Source organism: Canis aureus, chromosome 35 (genome assembly GCF_053574225.1).
Source record: "Canis aureus isolate CA01 chromosome 35, VMU_Caureus_v.1.0, whole genome shotgun sequence".
In the NCBI taxonomy this organism is placed as follows: domain Eukaryota; kingdom Metazoa; phylum Chordata; class Mammalia; order Carnivora; family Canidae; genus Canis; species Canis aureus.
The window spans coordinates 7849410-7865820 of record NC_135645.1 but is presented as its reverse complement, the minus strand read 5'-3'; the positions used below and the strand labels follow the sequence as shown (position 1 = coordinate 7865820).

The following is a 16411-nucleotide window of genomic DNA, read 5'->3' as shown; positions in this document are numbered from 1 at the left end:
CTTTTTTTTTTTTATGTACAAGCTTTTGTGTGGACATCTGTTTTCAATTTTCTGAGGTACAGACAGACCTATGAATGGAATTGCTAGGTCATTTAGTAATCCTATGATTAGTATTTTAAACTTATTTAACATATGCAAACCATTTTTGGTGTGCACCATTTTACAATCCCATCGGCAATGTATGAAGGTTTCAATTTCTCCATATCCTCACCAATACTATTGTTTGGTTTTTTTATTCTAGCTATACTAGTGAACAAAATGTAATATTCATTATGGCTTCCTGGCCACCTGTATGTTTTTAGAGAAATGTTTATTCAGACCCTTTGCCCATTTTTTTATTAGGCTGTTTTTTTTTATTGTTGAGTTGTAGGAGTTCCTTATATATTTTGGATGTAAGTCCCTTATGATACATTGGATTTGCAGAACTCTTCTCCCATTCTGTGGGTTTTTAACTTCTTTTGAAAAAGTTTTCAATTTTGATGAAATTCAATGTACCTATTTTTTCTATTATTGCTTGTGTCTTCTGTGTCATATCTAAAAAATCATTGCTTAACTGAAGTTCACAAAGGTTTCTAAGAGTCTTACAGTTGTGGCTCTTTCATTGTCCTTTGATCCATTTTGAGTTAATTTTTGTAATATGGTACAAGATAGGAGTCCAACTTCATTGTTTGCATATGGGTATTTAGTTCCAAGCTCTAAAAAGACTGTTCTTTTCCCACTGAACTGCCTTGGAACCCTGTTCTGGACTCTCCATTCTAATTCTTTGATCTATAAGGCTACACTTGTAACATTATGTCTTTTTCTCACTTTCTTTCTTTTGGCATGATTGAGGTAGAACTAACAAAACTAAGACATACAAAGTGTACATCATGGTGATTAATGTACATACACATTGTAAAGGATTCCCAACATCTAATACATACATACATCATCACATATCTTTTTTTTCTAGTGAGAATGTTTAAGTTCTACTCCCTTAGCAAATTATAATAATGTGGTGTTATCAACTATAGTTGCCATGTTTTACATTAGATCCTCAGATCTTACTCAGAGATGAAAGTTTGTACCCTTTACCAATCTTGCCTTATCTCCCCCACTCCCCAGCCCTTGGCAACTACTTTTCTATTTCTATGATTTTGACTTTTATCCTTTTTTTTTTTTTTGGATTACACATATAAGTGATACACATAAGTGATAAGTGAGGGTAATGCCCTCTAAGTCCAATCATGTTGTCAAAAATGGTAGGATTTCCTTCTTTCTTATGGCCAAATACCATTCCATTGTATATGCACTAGTCTTGGTTACTACAGTTACAAATAAGTTTCTAAAATGGGAAGTACAATTACTCTAGTGTATTATTCTTTTTAAAGGTTGCTTTGACTCTCATTCTTTACTCCTTGAATAAAATTTTATACTTGGAAACAAGTCCCCTCCTCCCCACCAAAAGGTAACTATTGTTTTGATTAAGCAAACTACTGAATATAAGTAAAACAGACATTCCTGGCTGACACATATTCACAGGAGTCAAAAGATCTTTTTTTCCTAGAATCTCAACCAAAGTAGTATGCTCAACAAAGGAATATAAAGTAGAAAGGAGTGGCAGCAGTGTGTGTGGTGGGAGGGTGGAGGTGGGGAGAGATCAGCATCTCTTCACTGAAAAAATAAACAAAAACACTTCATTTTTCTAGCTTTAAAAATATCACACCCCCTTCTGAGACATATATTCTATTCTTTATTCTATTCTATTCTATTCTATTCTATTCTATTCTTTCTATTCACACATCATCCAACTCTTACTTCCTTTGAGAATCACTACTGGAGTGATTTTCTTCATGTTTTCTATCATAAATCTCAATGAAACAAAATATTTTGTTTTATAAGTATAATACAGCTTTCAGTACATTTTTACAAACTATAAATGACCCTCTCCAAGATTCCAGTGTTTGTTCATATTTTTTTCACTGCTGAACTGTTAAGAATCATTGTCCTCAAAATTTCTAACTTTTTGTTAAAAAAGGAAGCAGAGATTTCTCAGTAAACATTAGTCTTGAAATCAGGGTCTGGATAATGAATGCGTTAACCTGACAGATTTCTGTCCCTGTTCCACTTCTCACCTGCCCCTTTATTTACTTTATAGATTATGCCAAAGAAAAATAATATATTAAACCAGATCCTTGAAATTAAGGAAATACACTAAAGAATGCATAATGCAACTATGCAAAAAAAAATGTGTGGTTGATAAGTAAAGGGTACTATATTCCAAGAAGAGTAATCCTATGAATGGTTTTTTGATTCAGATCCTAAAATATGACCATCAGTAAATTAGTTTTAAGGTGACAATGTCATGAAACTTCATTTATGTGTAAAATTTTCCTTAAATAAAACATATCCTGGCAACTTATTAGATGATCTCACACTGCTTTGTTTTGAGGAAAGTAAAGATTTCAAATGGATGTCATTCTTCTCATGTCAAAAGATGAAATGGGTTACACTGCCAGGAAACCCACTTTCTCTGCCTGGGCACACATATCTATAGTGTACAGAGATTTAACCAAGTACAAGTAAGTTACTCTAGAGCGAGTAAAATTTCATAGTAATAAGTAAAAGTTGATGTTTCTTTTGGTCAATGGAAAACATTATTTAATGTAAAAATGCAGATTAGTAATTACATTAAAATAATTGTTTAATGCCACCTATACCCATTCACTTACTTTAAAAAATGCTGACATCATATTGTATATGTAATACCTATACTGCAGACAGTTACCAAAAAGTGTAACCATAGTACCTTGTACTAGTATAGACATATTTAATGTAGGGTTTCTGGATGAGCTTCAGAAAGCCCAAGAATCATCTGAAATTATATGGACAATTCTTGCGTGTATGCATTTTTCTGGAGGAGAGTCTATTTTCTACAAACAAATTTTCAAAGTGGTCTATGATCTAAAAGTTATTATGAACAGCAGGGAGCTCACTCAGAATTCCATGTGGGGTAACAGTGAGAAAGTGGGGGCTTAGGAAAAAGCGCTTATATTGTTCAAGTGATGTTCAAAAAACTAATGAATTTGCTCTTTATTAATTTCATAATCAGATGCTTTTAAGAGTCAGGGTGAGATCCAAGCAAACTCTATTAGTAAAGGGGAATGGATACAAAATAAAACAAAGATAAGGAACTAGGGGGAAAAAAAGTTGCTGCTCCAGTCAGTAATAAACATGGAAAAATTTAAATAATAAAAGAATGGGGGTGCCTGTGTGGTTCAGTCTGTTAAGCATCTGCCCATGATCTCAGGGTCTGGGATTGAGCCCCACACATCAGGGCTCTCTGCTCAGTAGGGAGTCTGCTTCTCCTTCTGCCTCTGCCCCTATCCCAGCCCCTCACTTGTGCTCTCTCTCTCAAATAAATAAAACCTTTAAAAAATAAATAAGAACAGATTAATCACATATTTTGTGTATAATTACACACAATAGATTATAAGTGTATACCACAGTGTATAATGGGGTGTACTTACATGTTCTGGAAAGTGGAGAAAAGAGACAGAATTAAGTTTAACATATTATTCCTGCAGTCTGTTACCAATACAAGACTCTATAATATAAGAAATGTCACCAGGTAACATTTGACTAAACCTCAAATGTATGTTAGCAAAGACACATCATGGATCCATCAAAAATCTTAGGAAAATGAAGTATTTTTTTATACTTATTAAACCTAATTTAATTAATATCTTAAAGCTCTGTCTTAAAAAAAAAAAAAAAAAAAAAAAAAGCTCTGTCTGACAGACCATTTGACAGTGAAAATGTTAAGCCAGGAAGGGAGAATATATACCTACAGGTGCTGAACAAGCCATAATATGGGGACAGGATAACTGAAAACCTAAAACATGTGCTAAACAAAGATGGTGAAAATTAAGGTTAAGCTGTACTTGAAAGCAAAGAGATCCACCAATATTACAACTTTCATTACATTAAATGAAGCACAATAAATATGGCTCAATCAGTTCTAGATATCAAGTTAACATTATAGATTGTATTTTTCCCACACAGCTATAAAATTCTATAAGCAGAGGACACCAATTTATTAAAGATGAATCAGACAGAATTTTTCTATCGTCCAGCCTCTCCAGGATTTGGCGGCGGCGGTGGTGGTAGTAATGGTAATCATCATCATAATCCTCATCACTTTCCTAGAATTAAGGTAAACATAAATGCAGTAGTGTATGTTCAGTGCTTAGCTCACTGCTTGATGCAAAGTAAAGTCTCAGTGAGTAGCAGCTTTTGTGATTAGTAGTTTCCCAATATTTGAAAATGCAGGCTTTTGAGGAGCCAATTTTTTATTTATTTATTTATTTATTTATTTATTTATTGAGCCAATTTAGAGTTGTCTAAATTATACTACAGCCTTCAGTCAAAGTGGAAGATCAGGAAAACATTATTTAGACAAACATTTATAATAAAATGGCTCTCTTAACTGAATGTTTTTGTTTGCTAACAAAAGATTCCAGCAGAAAACAAATGAAAATGTCTGTTTCCATAGTTTCTGCGACTTGTGCAAAAAGATAACAATGTTTCAAAAAGTCAACATCACAGAAAAATAAAGTGAAAATCCTCTCCTACCCCTTTCCCCATAATCCCACTCTCCACTACTAAATCTTTTTCCTTCTAAATCTTTCTCTAGTGATAGGCATCATAAGAAATGAAGTCCATCTACTTAGCTGTAATAACATAATCAAATAATCAAAAGATTATTTGGATTTTATTATTTCCTACTTTCAAATTCTTAAATAAAGCTTCTACTAGAGATAAGACTTTATTGGCTCTTACCTTTGTAAGATATATCTAAATTGAGTAATTACTGCTAAGAGAAATTGAACAATTTAGTAAAGTTCTACAAGATAAATTAAGTAACTTTAATTGTCTTATAATACTTTTATTCCTACAAATAATTTAAGTATCTCTATGTTTAATGTCATGTTTTTCTAAAAGAGATATACCCAAATCTAAAACTATGGAAACTATACTGAAATTCAATGATGAAGAAATGGGACTCTAATTCTGCTCTAAAACTCTTCCATTAGAAATGTTCAAATTATTACTAAGCATAAGTAAATGTTTATGGAATAAATAAAAGCATATCTCTAGGAACATTAATTTAAAACTTGAAATTCTACAAAATTTGGTTTCCTTCAAGCTTTTAGTTTTGTGATATTTTAAGCCAGAAATTGAAATTTATGTTTTAGAATTTGGAGGGGGAAAAGAAACTATTAGTGAAATCTACAGCATTCCCAGATCCAGAGCTTCACAGATTGCTTCAACTTCAATCTATTTGGGGAGTTTGGGGGTACATTTGTCATTTACATAAATTAATGATCAAATCTTTGAGAAGCCAAATATATCATGTAATTTCATTTCAAGGCAATAATATATCACTTTATGGAACTTCATAATGCTATTCTTTTCAATATCAATTAAGTAATTCAGAATATAACCATACAACAGAATCTATAGTCATTCTCAAAAATTACTTAAGTCAAAATATACTTCTTATAAAACATCACAATAAATAAAGTCCCTGTTCAGAAAGCTTATAGAATAATTAGGTAAGTCTACCACATATAAAATACTTGAAGTCTGCTGTATGATTTCATTTTTTGCATACTCAGATTCAGAGAGATGAGTATCTATTTTTTCTGGAGGGTCAGCTACCTCCAGATACTCCAAAGCAATCCCCATGAAATTTTAAAGGGAGAAAAATAACAGAAAATAACAGATTTTCATGGATTTCCTAATTATTATTACCTCAAAAAACCTCAGAATTGAATTTGGCACTTATAAGACCACATTTCACGTAAGATTCAAATCTATTCTTGAACCCCTGATTAGCAACAGTATCTGTTTAAAATATAAAATGTGTTTAATAACACTTTGAAAGCTAACCTACACAACTTCTTTTCTGATTTACAACTTAGATCAAGAAAACTAGAATAGTTACATCAGAATTAATTATGAATTTTTATTTCAATGAAACACCACAAATATTAAATATTTAGGGAACAGATATACAGGATCAACAGGATTTTAGAGCTTTATTAAACACATACACAAAACCTGTACAATGCTTATTAACCTCCCTGCAATAGGATTTAGAATACTATTCACACACACCACAACACAATGTTTCTTTATCTCAATGTAATATATTAACTTTAGGTCACCAAATGGGTGGTAAACTAGTACTGGAGTTTCATTTATTCTGAGCAGTTATGCTTAAAATGTAAAATGGATCTAGAAGCTGGATATTCCAAAGTACCCTGGGATCCTAATTCCCTTATTTCACATCACCTTCAAAACAGAAATCTTGAAATATATCAGGGACGTGACTATGTTCCCTACATATAAATGCAAGATGACAAGATAACACACAAATGAAGAGTGTTTTGTTTTAGAGCTGACCTACTACTACGAAGTGACCATGGACAACTTACAATAAGCCCTAAATGAAAATGAAGTCTTAAACCATCAGTAACAAACTGGTAGCGTCTATACTAAAATCTATTAAATAAACACAAACCAATATTAGGAAAAAACTGAATTTAAAAGCACTGTAATGATGGTGGTGAAGAAAGCTCTAGATATAAAGGTTAACAAGATATGATGGCAAGCATGAGACAGGGACTTAATATAGATAGCAACTTAGCGTCATGAGTAATTTCATTTGTATCATGTATGCACTAAAATTAATGACAATAAATCATCACAAAATTCTAAACTATAATCCATATAAAAGAAACATAATTCTAATAAGCTAAGCATAAGTGACAAAATAGCAATATGCCCAGAGAATTATAGTATGGTGAGCTCAAGTACATCAAGTCAAAGCCTGGGAATAAAAGAAATGCTGAATGATTGCACAACAGTATGGGTCAAAATATGGCCCAATCTCCTGTTTTTTTTTTGTTGGGCCTAAGAACTAAGAATTGATTTTATAGATATTAATTTGCAATCTATTTGATGATAAAGAATACTAACTTTGAACCCCAACAGAAAGAAATGTTACAGCCCCCCTCCAAAGAATTCCAATCTTCTATTTACCAGACTTCTATCACAAAAAAATTGTACTCATTATTATATTTTGAATTTCCTCAATGAAAAATTTGCAGAAATTTCTTTTCTCTTGTTGCATCTCTCTATGACATCTTGATTCGTGTTTTAGCCTACAAAGTCTAAAGTATTTAACTGGCCCTCCAGATAAAAAGTATGCCAACCTCTGTATTAGAATATTAATTTGAATAATGAGGAATGGGCTTTTATTTATTTATTTTTTTTTAAGATTTTTTATTTATTGATTGATGAGAGACACAGAGAGAGAGAAAGAGGCAGAGACACAGGCAGAGGGAGAAGCAGGCTCCATGCAGGGAACCCGATGCGGGACTCGATCCTGGGTCTCCAGGATCACGCCCCTGGCTGAAGGTGGCACTAAACCTCTGAGCCACCGGGGCTGCCCAGGAATGGGCTTTTAGAAAACCAAAAGACCAACCTATATGAACTTAGATCTGAGTGTACTGTGGGAATCAGGAAGTAGATCTGATGAACAAAGGTTAAAGTTTAATTTGAAACTAAAAAAAGACGGTTATCCTAAAAAGACTATAAATACCACAGAAGTATCATTTGCAAATCATAAGGAATCATGTGGATAGTAAGGAAGATTCTTGATCACACACTGGTCTTTTCAACCATACGCGTATGCAATGATATTTAGCAAAATAATCTTATCAAAAGTAACATTTTTATAGAATGAAGTACAAGGAGTTTTAAGTAACTTAATCATAGTCTTGTGTACAACTGGTAAAAGCTACTGAGGAATTATGGATCAGCAAAGAAGAACTAAATTCAAGCTGTCTAGATATAGAGGAGACTGAATCCCAAAGCAGTGGTTTGTTTTTGGAAGTATTTGATACTGGGAATCCATCTGTCAGGAATGTATGGTTCTTTCATTGATTGGAGGATTGGACTACATGACCTCTAAAAAGATTTTCAATTTTACATTTCTAGGAAATATTTAGAAAATCAAGACTAAAACCCAAAAGACAGTCAGTGTTGTTGCTTTGGACAAACTGTAACCTTAGAATGAAGCAATCTAGCAGTCTAAATATACAGACACTAGAATTTTTTTTAAGGAGGTAGGAACTTTAAGGTCTCATATATTAAAAACTTTTAAATATTTATATATTGAATAAATGTAAGCATCATATGCTCAGCAGAATATTAGGAGTAGAGAGGACAACGGTAAGCAAAAATACACACAGCTTGTGCTTTTATTTGGTTTATATACATTTTAGTGATCTTATGGCTATTAAGAACTTTGAATAACAAATATATCAATTTTTTTGCACAAGGTATCTAAAATACCTTTTGTAGGATCATATAATAGAAGAATAACTCAATTAGAAACCAAAAGGTGGTGTTCTTATACTTCCTCTATAGCTGACATTTTTTGTGATCTTAGATCACTTATTTCATTTTTAGTTTTTCATTGGTGTGGGTGATACGGATTCTTAGAATACCAACAAAATTCACTGCAGTTCAAAAATTGATTCAAACTTCTCACCTTGATTATTTCCACCAACTGATCCACACCACTGTCCCCTGGAAATATAGGTTGTCCTAGCAACAGCTCAGCCAACACACAACCTGCAGACCACACGTCTGTAAAGAAAAGAAAACAAGAGTTACTAATGCTTATAGCTTAAGTTGCTATGAAAACTACTTGTAGTTTTCTAATTTTACTTTGATCACAGAGTAAATATCACAAGCAAAAAACTATATAATCCCAAACCAAAGGAAGAAAGTGATCAAACTATCCCTAAGGAGTTAAACTTAGCAAAGAGGAAATAAGGCTAATAAGCAAATTCCAACAAAGGGTTTAGGTCCATTTAATTATCAAAGGTCAGGTGTCCAAATCTTCAACAACCAAGAGAGGGGGCACCAAAACATAAGGCATGATTATCTACTTACCCTGCTTTAAAATAAGTGGAAGTGAAATAACCTTTGTACATTGGCAGTGCTTACAGAATAGCTACAAACAAGGGTTCAATCTCTATACGCAGTTTTTTTGTTTTTTGTTTATACACAGAGTCTGAATGCAAATTCTAATAAAAATTTTAAGCCTTAAATGGTTGGGTTTTGTGTTGTAATATGACTGAAGGAAAAACGCACTTAAATATATTATCTTTTTAAATGCAAAGATAGAGGAATAAATTTTATTTCACAAATCCAAAAAAAAAAAAAAGAGAGAGAGAGAGAGAAAAGGAAAACTGCTAAATTAAATCTATGAAGCCAGCATTACCCTGATACCAAAACCAAATAAAGACTCCATAAAAAAGAGAACTACAGGCCAATATCCCTGATGCACATGGATATAAAAATTCTCAATAAAATACTAGCATATTGAATCCAACAATACATTAAAAAAATAATTGGTGACAATCAAGTGGGATTTATTCCTGGGTTCCAATAGTGGTTTAATATTCACAAATCAATCAACTTGATACACTACATTAATAAAAGAAAGGATAAGAACCATATGATCATTTCAATAAATGCAGGAAAAGCATTTGACAAAGTACAACATCCATTCATGATAAAAACCCTCAGCAAGTAGGTTTAGAGGAAGCATAATAAAAGGCCATATATGAAAAACCCACAGCTAATATCATCCTTAGTGGGGAAAAAAGCAGAGCTTTTCCTCTATGGTGAAGAACAAGACAGGGATATCCATTCTCACTACTGGTATTTTAACATAGCCCTGGAAGTCCTAGACTCAGCAATCAGACAACAAAAAGAAATAAAAGGTAAGGAAGAACTAAAACTTTCATTATTTGCAGATGACATGATACTAACATATAGAAAACCCAAAAAATTCCAACAAAAAATGCTAGAACCTATAAAAGAATTCAGTAGACTCACAAAATACAAAATCAATGTGCCACAATCTGTTGCATTCCTATACACCAATAATGAAGCAGCAGAAAGAAAACAAGCTGATCCATTTACAACTAAACCAAAAACTAGAAGAATAAACCTAACCAAAGAGGTAATCGATTTGTACTCTGAAAACTATAAAACACTGAGGGAAGAAATTGACACAAAGAAATGGAAAAACATTCCATGCTCATGGATCAGAAAAACAAATATTATTGAAATGTCTATAACTACCCAAAGCAATCTCCACATTTAACGCAATCGCTATCAAAATACCACCAGCATTTTTCAGAGCTAGAACAAATAATCCTAAAATTTGTAGGGACCACAAAAAAACCCAAATTGCCAAAGCAAAGCTGGAGGCATCGCAATTCTGGGCTTTAAGTTATATTACAAAGCTGTAGTAATCAAAACAGTCTGGTACTGGCACAAAAATAGACATAGATCAACAGAACAGAAAATCCAGAAATGAACCACAAGAACATGGTCAATTAATCCTCGACAAAACAGGAAAGAATATCTAATGGGGGAAAAAACAGTCTCTTCAACAAATGGTGTTGGGAAAACTGGAGAGCAACATGCAGAAGAATGAAACTAGATCACTTTCATACATCAAACAGAAAAATAAATTTAAAGTTTATTAAAGGCTGAAACCATAAAACCTGAAAACCATAAAAATCCTAGAGGAGAACACAGGCAGTAACCTCTTTGACACTGGCCATAACAACTTCTTTCTAAATATGTCCCTGGAGGCAAGGGAAACAAAAGCAAAAAGAAACTACTGGGACTTCATTAAAATAAAAAGCTCCTATATAGTAAGTAGAAATAGCAAAATTAAAAGGCAGCCTACAGAATGGGAGAAGATATTTGCAAATGACAAAGCCAATAAAGGGTTAGTATCCAAAATGTATATAGAACTTATAAAACTCAACACACAAAAAATAAATAACTCAATTTAAAAATGGATGGAAGATATGAATAGACATTTTTACAAAGGGGACATACAGATGGCCAAAAGACACATGAAAAGATGATAAACATCACTCATTATCAGGGATATACAAATCAAAACTACAATGAGATATCACCTCACATCTGTCAGAATGGCTACAATCAACAACATAAAAAACAATAGATGTTGACAAGGATGTGGAGAAAGGAGAACTCTCTTGCACTATTGGTAGCAATGCAAACTGGTACAACCACTCTGGAAAATAGTATGGAGTTTCCTTAAAAAGTTAAAAAATAGGAAGAACTACCCTAGGATCCAGTAGCTGTACTCTAGGTATTTACTTAAAGAATACAAAAACACTAATTCAAAGGGATACATGCACCCCAATGTTTATAGCGGCATTATCTACAATAGCCAAATTATGGAACCACTGACTGATGAATGGATAAAAGAAGATGCAGTGCATGTGTGTGTAGGGGCTATAAATAGAGTGACCATATAATTTAACTTGTTTTTAAAAGATTTTATTTATTTATTCATAGACACACAGAAAGAGAGTCAGAGACATAGGCAGGCCGACTCCCTGCAGGGAGCCCAGTGCAGGACTTGATCCTAGGACCCTGGGATCATGTTCTTAGTCTAAGGCAGATACTCAACCACTGAGCCACCCAGACATCTCAATTTAACTTCTTATTTGGTAATACTTCTTAAAGAGAAAGAAGATGCTATTAGTAATTATCCCAGGACTATCTTGGGTAACTTGACTAATTTTTTAATCAAGTTTTGACTAACTTTTTACTGACCTAGGAAAAATAATCTCAATCTCTCTCTGTCACACACACACACACACACACACACACACACACACGTATAATATGGAATATTATTCAGCCATAAAAAGGAATGAAACCTTGCCATTTGCAAAGAGATGGATGGAGCAAGAGAGTATCATGCTAAGTGAAAATAATTCAGAGAAAGAGAAATACTGTATGATTTCACTCCTATTTGGAATTTAAGAAACAAAACAAGCAAAGGGGAGAAAAAAGAAAGAGAGAGGCAAACAAAGAAACATTCAACTATGGAGAACAACTTATGGTTATCAGAGATAGGTATGGGAGGATGGGTGAAATAGGTGATGGGGTTTGAGGAGTACATTTGTGATGAGCACTGGGTGGTATATGGAAGTGTTGAATCACTGTATTGTACACCTGAAATCAATATTACACTGTATGTTCAATAACTGGAATTTAAATAAAAACTTTTTAAGACAAAAAAGGGGAAGGTACTTGAAGAGATCAAGGTTAAGACTAGAGCAATACTCATTAATTTTCAATATGTAAATTTTGATGCTGTAATGACATATCCAGGTAGTAATGGGTAAGAAGCTGACTCTTTACATGTAGTATGTGGTATAAAAAATAAAATTTATTTCAGTGTGCACTGCTTATTTTAGCCAACTAGAAGTTTTCTATACTTAGCTTTTTAATAAATGAATTTTTCGTGTTTGAAAAAAAAAAGTACAAGGTGATAGGAGGTTAGGGAAAAGGAGAACCGCATGATAGCACAGGAAAAGCACAAAGGAAAATAAGAGATGTGAGAACTAGTATCAAGGTACATAAAAGCAAGTAGAGTCAGAAAGCAAGCAGAAAGAGTAAGGAGAGGAAAAAAACATGGAAATACAAATGAGGGGGGAAAAATGAAGTTAATGAGGGACAGTAAGTTCAAATTTGGATGGAAATGTGAGATATCAGCCTGCCAGTATATTATTTTGTTGTAAAACATTTTAAGGAAAACAAAACAAAGTAATTCACTTTTATTTTTTTTAATATTTTTTAAAAAGATTTTATTTATTTATTCATGAGAGACACAGAGAGAGAAAGAGAGGCAGAGATACAAGCAGAGGAAGAAACAGGTTCCATGCACGGAGCTTGATGTAGGACTCGATCCTGGGTCTCCAGGATCAGGCCCTGGGCTGAAGGCGGTGCTAAACCGCTGAGCCACCCAGGCTGCCTAGTAATTCACTTTTAAGTCAAAGTGGAAACTTCAATCCTGAAAGTAAAGTCTTAAAATAATTTAATTAATAAGTTTTAGTAATTTATAAATAAATTTAATTAATAAATTAAAAAAATAATTTAAACTATACATTCCTGGCATACCCCAAATAGTCCTGGTTTAGATTTGTTGTCCTGGGATAATTATTTATAGTATAACCGTTCTCTTTTAAAAGTATAACCAAATAAGTTAAATTATATATAGCCTACCATTAAAATTTCCTGCAAGGAAAAGCTAATTTTCAGTTTCTGGATGCCTGAGATTTCTAGGTTTTGTAGGACCAAAAAACAAGTGCTTTAGAAGATGAACATAAATCATTGCTGGGCTTTCTCATCTACCATTAAGGAAGGAGAAGAATGGTGAATGGCATAGGGTCAACAGATAATTTAAGAGGTCTGATATGGTTAGATGCACTATCAAGAAGGATTAGAAATCCCTGCTCCCGTGACTAACTTTATACTGACCTAGGAAAATAATGACACAAAATTTATTTAAGAAATTGAAGTTGATTTTGTCCAGTTCCAAGAAATGATAACCAAGACACCTATTTTGCAAATGCTGACCAAAAAGAGCCCTCCTTGATATACTAGGTAATTGCTAAATGAAGCAAATATCAAAACCTGCTAAGAAAACTTTACTTCACTCAAAGCCAACTAATATTAACTCTTAAAATAACATGGAAAAGATATATATCTTCATTAACTTAAATGCTTTATTTTGATCTAGGTTTAAAAATATGCTTTTACTTAGCCAATTAGATGGAAGGTTATATGTACTCATTTCTTTCCTTTCTAGTAGAGGGTAATTCATCTTAGAAGACAAGGCTGGAAAAAATGCAGGGGAATAATTGAACTTTCATTAAAAAACCATGGGAAATACTTTCTTAGGCTGCATTTAGGTCAAATATGGGAGGACAAGGAGGAAACCATTAAGGAACACTACTGCTTAGTGGTTGCCACCAATTAATAATCCTGAAACTCAGGTGGCAACTATACCAGTGGTCCTCAATGTTAACTCAGGCAAACTACCAAAACCAAGATATTTATCATTCACTTTTTGGGAGATATCAGATCTCTTCTGTTCATACTATGCAGGACAAATGAAAGATATTCTCCAAATAAAATAAAACAGAAGGTACAATAGAATAAGCACTTTGGCCCAATGACCTATCTGATTATTTGAGGATTTCAGCCAAAATAGTGTTTGGCTTTATTCTTGGTAACTCTAATTCTTGGTAAAGGTGATCTTGGAAGACCATCTACTTTAACATACTTAATTTACAGATAAGGAAATTGAGGCACAATAAAGATCAGGGACTTGTCAAGGTAAAGCTACTGAATAGCAGAGCCAGGCATGGAACCAAATTTCAATTTCCAATTAAGACACCACTGTCTTGAGTAAGTGCCTCCCTGTCAGAGAATAACTAGCTGCTTCTTTGAGGGTCTATAAACTCAATTCCTTGTCCCGAGGAAGCTATTGTTCTCTGCCATTTCTCAAGAAGACAATATAATCAGAGCCATCAGCCTGAGCTCTGGTTATATCCAAACAGAACAGTAATTCACCCAGAATCAGCTACTCTTTCATTTCAAATATCATTGTTAAAAATATTTCTAAAATGTATCTGCATTAATACACTTCTAACTACTTCTGTTTCTGTCTGTCTACAAATCATCCAGTCATGAGAGGAAATATCCAAGTCTAAAAGGGAGATCAAATCCAGAATTAGTAGAGTTCAAAAGATTGCAGTTGAATCAGTGGCATATGGTGAGTCCTAAGCCTAGAAAGTCAGGTTTCGGCTTTAGTCATAAGAGGAAGCTACTGAAAAGCAGGCACTCATAATATCTAGAGAAGTGGTTCTTAATAGAGAAAATGGACTAAAATGCTCTTCTTTTGCAAGATGATTCTGAAGAATTGCTAAGGCATGTGGATATTTATAGAAGTAATGCACTCTTAAGCGGGTTACAAGTTTATATAAACATGCTTTAATGTGCCAGATAATTCGGTCATAGCTTTTTTAAAAGAAGCAAATTGCATTTATTTTAGGTGACCCTGGCACAACTCATCCCAATATCTGGTATGCAGATATCACAGCATGTATTTGAATAAAATATAAAGTAGCTGAAAAACCCAAAGATATTTCCAAAGATAAAGGGCTGAAACTTGTTTCTGCATAGTCAAAGTTAACAAATGCCACAAAACAAATACCATCTGTTTCATCATTTCTTTTTTTTTTCATTTTTATTTTAATTCAATTGATTAACATATAATGTATTGTTGGTTTCAGAGGGAGAGGGAGAGGTCAGTGATTCATTAGTTTTATATAATACCCAGTGTTCATCACAGGTCCTCCTTATCATCCATCACCCATTATCCCGTCCCTCCACCCACTCCCTTCCAGGGACCTTCAGTTTGTTTCCTATGATTAAGAGTCTCTTATGGTTTGTCTCCCTCTGATTTTGTCTTATTTTTTCCTTTCTTCCCCTATGATCCTGTTTTGTTTCTTAAATTTTCAGTGACATTGTTTTTCTTTTAAAGATTTTATTTATTCATGAGAGACAGAGAGAGAGAGCGAGAGAGAGGCACAGACACAGGCAGAGGAAGAAACAGGCTTCATGCAGGAAGGTGGACATGGGACTCGATCCTGGGTCTCCAAGATCACACCCTGGACTGAAGGTGGCGCTAAACTGCTGAGCCACCCAGGCTGCCCTTTCAGTGACATTTTATTTAATCTTCACAGCCACTCAGAAAAGGAGAACTGTTAGCAACCTCCACTTCATAGCTTAGCTAAGTAATAACAAACCTGGAACTCAAATCTAATTCTACTCTAACCAAAATACCCTTTTTGCTATTTCTCATTGGTCCCTTATCATAGGCCATAAAACAGCCACAATGAAATTTTCATGATTACACACACACACACACACACACACACACAAACACACACACAATTATTCTATCCTCCAGTGTAGCAGGTCTCAAAGCAGGGTCTGCAGAGCCCAGGGCCTCCTGAATCTTTTCAGAGGTCCTAAATGATAAAACTATTTTTTTTCTTTTCTTTTCTTTTCTTTCTTTCTTTTTTTTTTTTTTTTTTTAAGAATTTATTTATTCATGAGAGACAGAGAGAGAAAGAGAGGCAGAGACACAGGCAGAGGGAGAAGCAGGCTCCATGCAGGGAGCCTGATGTGGGACTCGATCCCAAGACTCCAGGCCTGGGCTGAAGGCAGACGCCAAACTGCTGACCCATCCAGGGATCCCCATATTTTCATAAGAATACTAAGATGTAACCTACCTTTTTCACTGTGTTGATATTCACACTGATGGTGCAAAAGAAATGGTGGGTAAAACTGTAGGTCCTTTGACACAAATCAAATTGCTCTTCCGCTTTTTTTTTTTTTTTTTTGTCTTTTGGTAAAATAAAAGTGGTAATGT

The 16411-nt window shown here is 33.7% G+C and overlaps 1 protein-coding gene across 3 annotated transcripts in view; it reads right to left on the bottom strand.

Moving 5' to 3' along the window:
* The window catches only part of GSK3B (glycogen synthase kinase 3 beta), a 203357-nt gene that overhangs the window by 53565 nt on the left and 133381 nt on the right, over nucleotides 1–16411 (bottom strand). For all 3 annotated transcript variants that reach the window (XM_077884304.1, XM_077884302.1, XM_077884303.1), the window contains exon 7: nucleotides 8606–8703. In XM_077884304.1, coding sequence (XP_077740430.1) covers nucleotides 8606–8703 — 98 coding nt within the window. The remainder of the gene's footprint in view (nucleotides 1–8605; nucleotides 8704–16411) is intronic.